Source organism: Monoraphidium neglectum (assembly GCF_000611645.1).
Source record: "Monoraphidium neglectum strain SAG 48.87 unplaced genomic scaffold scaffold01817, whole genome shotgun sequence".
In the NCBI taxonomy this organism is placed as follows: domain Eukaryota; kingdom Viridiplantae; phylum Chlorophyta; class Chlorophyceae; order Sphaeropleales; family Selenastraceae; genus Monoraphidium; species Monoraphidium neglectum.
Window position 1 is genome coordinate 4,492 of NW_014011811.1, and position 5,577 is coordinate 10,068.

The following is a 5,577-nucleotide window of genomic DNA, read 5'->3' on the forward strand; positions in this document are numbered from 1 at the left end:
GCCGCTGCTGCCGCTCCCGCGCCCGCTCGGCGGCGCCGAAGCCCGGGGCGGCGCCGTTGCCGCCGCCGCCGCCGGCCGAGGCGTCCAAGAAGGTGCGGACTGCACACTGCTCGCCCCGCAGGCGCCATATGAGGCTGTACAGTCCAAGCGGCCCGCCGTGGCCGGGGGCCCAGCCCTGGGGGTCTGACTCATTCAATGCCATCAGCTGGGCCGACGAGCGCTCCCCGCGCAGCATCTGCGAAGCGAGAGCGCCGCCGCGCGGCGCGGTGCGGTGCGTTGCGGCGTGGTGCTTTGCCCCTCAGAACCGGGATTGCCGAGGCGCGCCGCTGTGGTGGCGGCCAGGTCCAAGTGTCTCGCCGTTGGAAACTCTCTACCTCGAATCTAGACACGTATGTAAAATCCTCCCAACACACACACTCTCTCACACACACACACACACACACACACTCTCACACGGACACAATCTTGTTGGCTTGTAAGTTGCCAGTCCCGGCTCCCTGCCCCCTCTGCTCAACAGCTTCCCGATTTTGAACCCCCGCTGGCCAGCCGCTCCCCCCCCTGCCGCGTCCAAACCCGCAACCCTCTCTTCCCATCCAGCCTCCCAATCACAGGCCCCTGACCCTCCGCAGCCGCGGCCCGCCATGGGCTCGGACCGACAAACTAAGGGCCCTCCACCCGAAGGCCACACCCTCATCCCCTGAGCCCCCCTCCTCAGCATCCACCCACCTGGGCCAGCTGTTCCCTTGACTCCCCGGCCAGGATGATCCTCTCCTCCCCCTCACACACGGGCCCGCCCTGCCGTCCCTGCGGAGCCGATCACAGGCGTGGCGGTTGACAGGCGGTTGAAAGGCGGTTGACAGGCGGTTAGAGCGCGACTGCATTGCGGTCCATGGCAAGAAATCGAGGCGCCCGTTGCTGGGGCGCAGGGGGCGTTGCTTGCAAGATGAAACGACGTGCAGCGAGGAGGTGCAGCGAGGAGGGATAGAACCCGCGTCTGCTGACACCGCAGCGATCCGCCCAACCTGCCTGTCTCAAGCGAAAATCTGCGCGTGTTGCAGCGGCGACGTCTTTGCGCAAACGAGGGTCATGAAATTGTCATAATCCGACAAGAATCCTACCTGCAGCGGCGCCGTGCGCGTAATCGACCATCCAAGGTTGACGGCTGCGGAGGGCTCGACCAGGACGGCCTCCAGGGCGCGCCGCGCGGGCGGGCTGATGCGCCACAGCGCGTCAGAGTCCTGGGGTTTAGGGTTTGGGAGACATTGTGATCGAGGGTGGGAGGTTAAGCGCGATGGGGTGGGAGGTTAGGGGAGGGGGGGATGGAGGCAAGGGCGAGCGGGGCCAGGTATGACTTGGTAAGGAGTAAAGTGACCCAGGGTGTCGACTCAGCTGAATGCACGCGCAACGGGGGGCAACAAACAAGCCCGTTGCACCAAATCAGCCCGGCCGCAGGCGGAGTGTGCAGGTGCAGTAGGCGCCTCCAGGGGACGACGAAGACAGCAAAGCGGGCCGAGGGACGTTGAAACCATGTATACAGCCCCAATGGGCCGCCCAGCAGCATCATCCGCTAACGCTAGCCTGCCCTCAAGCCTGTGCCTGCTGCAAAAGAAGGCCTGCCAAAACGAAAGGGCCCACAGATTGGGTTGAGCACCCTTCCCACCAGCGCAGATCGAGTCTGAAACGTATTTCAGCAAAACCCTACCTGCGACGTGCAGATCAGTTTGACCTGATCTGGGGCATAGGCTGCCAGCGCTTTGGGCATGATCACGCCGCCGCCGCCAGCCGCGCCGACCCAGTTCTCGGCCGTCCGCCGTTGCCCGCCTTGGAAGACCGGGAACTCCATCACCCCCGCATAATCCCCGCGCGCGTTCGAAACGCCTATCGACGCATTGACCGCCGCGGCGGCGACGGCGGGGGTCTGGTAGGTCGGGGCGCTGGAGGAAAAGAGCAGGAGGGGCAGCCAGATGCACAGGAGGAGGGCGGAAAACAGGAGCGCCCCCTGGAGGAGCTTCACGTATCGCGGCACCCTGTCGCCGATCTGGGGAGGGGGCGAGTAATGTGAGGAAGGATGGGGTGCGGCTTTGAGAGTTTGGGCATCGGCGTTCGATAGGTGAAGCATCACAGCCGTGGTGGAGGCCCGCCGACCAAGTGAGGGTGGTCTAGTAACAGCGTGAACACGCCTGTGTGAAGCGCACGCAGGCGTTTGGGGGTGCTGCAGGTGCTGGACGCGCCCAGCGGCCTCGTGGCCGCATAGATCCGAGCCATGTTCGTGGAGTGCTGCTGAATGCATGCCTCATCAAGCTGGCTCAGGTGCTTTTCTGCATCAACGGCTGGGGGTTTCAACCACAATTGTATTTGTGCTTTGACAAGCTGAGCCCCCAAAAAAATGCTGCACGCACACAAACCCACAGTACAGGTCTCCTCAAGCCTTGTATTAGAGCCAACCATCACAGGAGGACCCAGACCCTTGTACCCTGCCCCCTGAACCCCTGAGATCTGCCACTGTCCGCCCACCTGCCGCCCCAATTGGTAGTAGAGGCGGCACTGCTCCACAAAGATCCCCGCCCGCACGTCTTCCAGCTTGAGCCACTGGTACCTGCATGGGGGATTAATTATATAAGTATGAAATTACCAGGGAGATCAGAGGAACGAGATCCAAAAATCAACAAGCCCGACAGCCGCAGGCATGCGTGGGAGGTTTTCAAACCCGGCAGCTTGGCTTGAGGTTGGCCCTGGCCGTCCCTTTGATAACCCATTCGAGGGCCGCTGCCGATGCATGTACGAAGCGGGGTCCCTCAAGGCAGAGGCTGAGCTCCGCTCATACAAGGCATGAGTCAGGGCGGGGGACGCATGCAGCCACAAAACTGCTGCAATGCTCACATACGGCATTTGCTGAGAACCAAGGAGCAAGTTGGGCAGTGAGGTTTCGCGACCAGCCGGCTGGCGGTGCCCAGCCCGGCGGGGCTTCCCCCAAGCACCGAACCTCAAACCCTACGTTTTGAACTCTAAGCCCTGGGATTTGAACCCTGGACCCACCATGTGAGGGTGGTGATCGTGCAGGTCCAGTCCAGCAGAGTGCGCAGCTCATAGGCAAAAGGGATTGCCTGCATTTCAACGCAGTTTGCAGGGCGGACATGGCAGAAAAGGGACCTGAGCGCGGCGTACGAGTCATTTGCGCAGCACGTCGCTGCCTTGTTTCACGGCATGTGTGTGGCAACCAGCCCCACTCGCATGCGCCTGACGCCGGCGTGAGCGTCGCACCAGCCCCAGCGCAACGCGGTTCCAAGAAATCACCCGGCTGTGATGAGGGTCATGCTCCTTAGACCAAGCTTCACGACAAAGTTCACACCCAAGTTCTCACCTGGAACACATAGAACCCGATCATGTGGGCCGTGTCAGCCTTTGCGAAGAACAGGAACCGCTGACGGCCGCCGCCCTCAAAGTCGGCGCGGGGCGGGAAGCCGCTGCGAAGCTGCCTGGCGCCGAGCGCCCAGCTGGTGACCTGCAGAGGTGGCGGCAAGGAGGCGACAATTGTGAGGCAAATATGCGGCATGGAGGCAGAGCAAGTCACCAGCGCTGTGAGGAAGATGCGACAATGGGGCGTCCCAATGAGTGTGTAGGCTAATCATCTGCCATTGACGCGATTTCTTGTTTGCACGACGACGACATGACAAAGACGAAGCGGCCTCGGTGCGCGCAGGTCCGGCAACAACAAGCGTTTGCAATAACGGCAATAAACTCGGGCGCTGGAGCGGGCGTGGGGTGGTCGACGCCTGCAGCATATCAAGCAGTACTGCCACGCTGACTAGGCCCGGTCCGCCTCAGCTTGAAGAGGTTGGGAATTGTTATGCTGAAAGATTAAGGAGGAGGCCGCGTTTTGCAAGCCGCACCTTGAGCAGCAGGAAGATGCGGAGGTGCCACTGCGCGCGCCGCGAGTCGCCGGACCAAGCGGGCTCCAGGCAGGCGGGGAGGAGCACGAGCTGCTGAGTCAGCAGCAGCAGGGACTTGCCCAGGTGGGAGCCCTGCAGGGTTGGGATGGTGGGGGTTCGGGCCTTTCGTACAGAGCAAGTTCAACGTAGCCTGAAATAGGGAAGAGGGCGGCAACAGCCGTCAACAGCTAGGGCACCAAGCTACTAATCCAGATAGTCCATATTGAACAACCATTGCAAACTCTCAGTCCAGATATCCACTCTTGGCCTAATAAAGCTCTGGAGCCAGCGCAACCTGCAGCTGCCGCACCCACGCTGATAACGATGATCAGAGCAGATTCCTGCCCCCTTGCAAACCTGTGAGTAGAAGACCCTCTCCCCGACCATGAAGAGGAAGAGGGTGATGAGCGCAGCCAGGTAGCTGATGGGCAGCTGCCGCTCGTCCGTGATGTCAGCGAGCGTCTTGGAGGTCGATGACATCACCGCCTGGGGGTTTTGTCGAGGATGGAAGGTTATTGTGTGCGTGACGCGTCAGCAACCAAACGCTGCCAAGCCGATCAAGCCAAGCATTTGAATACTCAATTCCGCACCCAGTAGAATGGTATGCACTAGATGGATGCCGCAAAACAACAAAGTCAATCCCTCAAAATTTGAAGAACAAAAAGGATCCCTCCACAAAAATCACGATAGGAGAGGGGGCAGCGACCCAGCATTTCAGAGTGACCAAAGTCAAACCTGGTAGAAGAGGGTGCAGTAGATGAACGCCGCAAAGTCGACAAACGCCGTCGGCGCATACAGATCCAGCGGAGCCCTCGAGTGGAACTCCACGCCTCGGACGTCCAGATCGTGACCCGCAACCTCGGACGCCGCTGGGCCAGTCGGCGGCGCCGCCGGCAGCGGCGCGGCCCCCGCAGCAGCGGCAGAGGTTGCGTCAGGGGCTGGCGCCGCGTCGGAGGCGGGTCCCAGGCCTAGGCCAAGCGGCGCGGGCGGCGTGGGCGGCGAGGGAGGGGCTTCCGTCCCCGGCGCGGCCGCGTCGTCCGGCGTCGCGCCGTCGGAGGGGAGGGCCTCGTCGAGCCGCTGGCGGCGGCGGCGCTCCGCGGCCGCCTCAAAGTGGGACGCGGCGCGGCGGCGCTGCATCAGGCGGTCGACTGCGACGGCCGCGTCGCGGGCGGGCCGGGTGCTGCGCAGCGGCGCGGGGCGCGAGGCGGCGGCGGCGGCGGCCTGGCGGCGAGGCGGGGACGAGGGCGGGGGCGCGCGTCGACCGTCGAGACGCGGGGCCGCAGGGAGTAAGGGAGGGAGCAAGGGGCGCTTCATCCAAAGATACGCCCACCTCAGTTGTGCCCTTCCATCTCCAGCCATACTTCACCCACATCTCAGTTCAGTCCCCTACCATCCTGGGTCCTGCGACTGAACCTGCTACTCCCAACCGCCACAGCCGCCAACACGCACGCAGCAGCCCAGATCACAACACCTCAGATCACGACACCCCAGATCACAGCCGCACCTGCTCATCCTCGTCAGGCTCCTCCGCGAGAACCTCGAACAGCGCCGCCGCACGGCCTGCGCCCGATACCGCTTCGCCCTCCACCCCATACACGCCCGCCCCCACCCCCCTTCCTCCTCCAAACCCTCCTCCTCGTCCCCTGCC

At 63.0% G+C, this 5,577-nt stretch overlaps 1 protein-coding gene across 1 annotated transcript in view; it reads right to left on the bottom strand.

Annotated features, from left to right (window-relative positions):
- Positions 1 to 864: 864 nt before the first annotated feature.
- Positions 865 to 5,577, bottom strand: part of MNEG_9096 (hypothetical protein) — a gene marked incomplete at both ends in the record, with an annotated part of 6,913 nt that continues 2,200 nt past the window's right edge. Inside the window, 9 exons of the mRNA XM_014042433.1 lie at positions 865 to 915; positions 1,119 to 1,238; positions 1,703 to 2,038; positions 2,515 to 2,596; positions 3,037 to 3,104; positions 3,362 to 3,502; positions 3,891 to 4,022; positions 4,314 to 4,415; positions 4,665 to 5,150. Coding sequence (XP_013897887.1) covers positions 865 to 915; positions 1,119 to 1,238; positions 1,703 to 2,038; positions 2,515 to 2,596; positions 3,037 to 3,104; positions 3,362 to 3,502; positions 3,891 to 4,022; positions 4,314 to 4,415; positions 4,665 to 5,150 — 1,518 coding nt within the window. The remainder of the gene's footprint in view (positions 916 to 1,118; positions 1,239 to 1,702; positions 2,039 to 2,514; positions 2,597 to 3,036; positions 3,105 to 3,361; positions 3,503 to 3,890; positions 4,023 to 4,313; positions 4,416 to 4,664; positions 5,151 to 5,577) is intronic.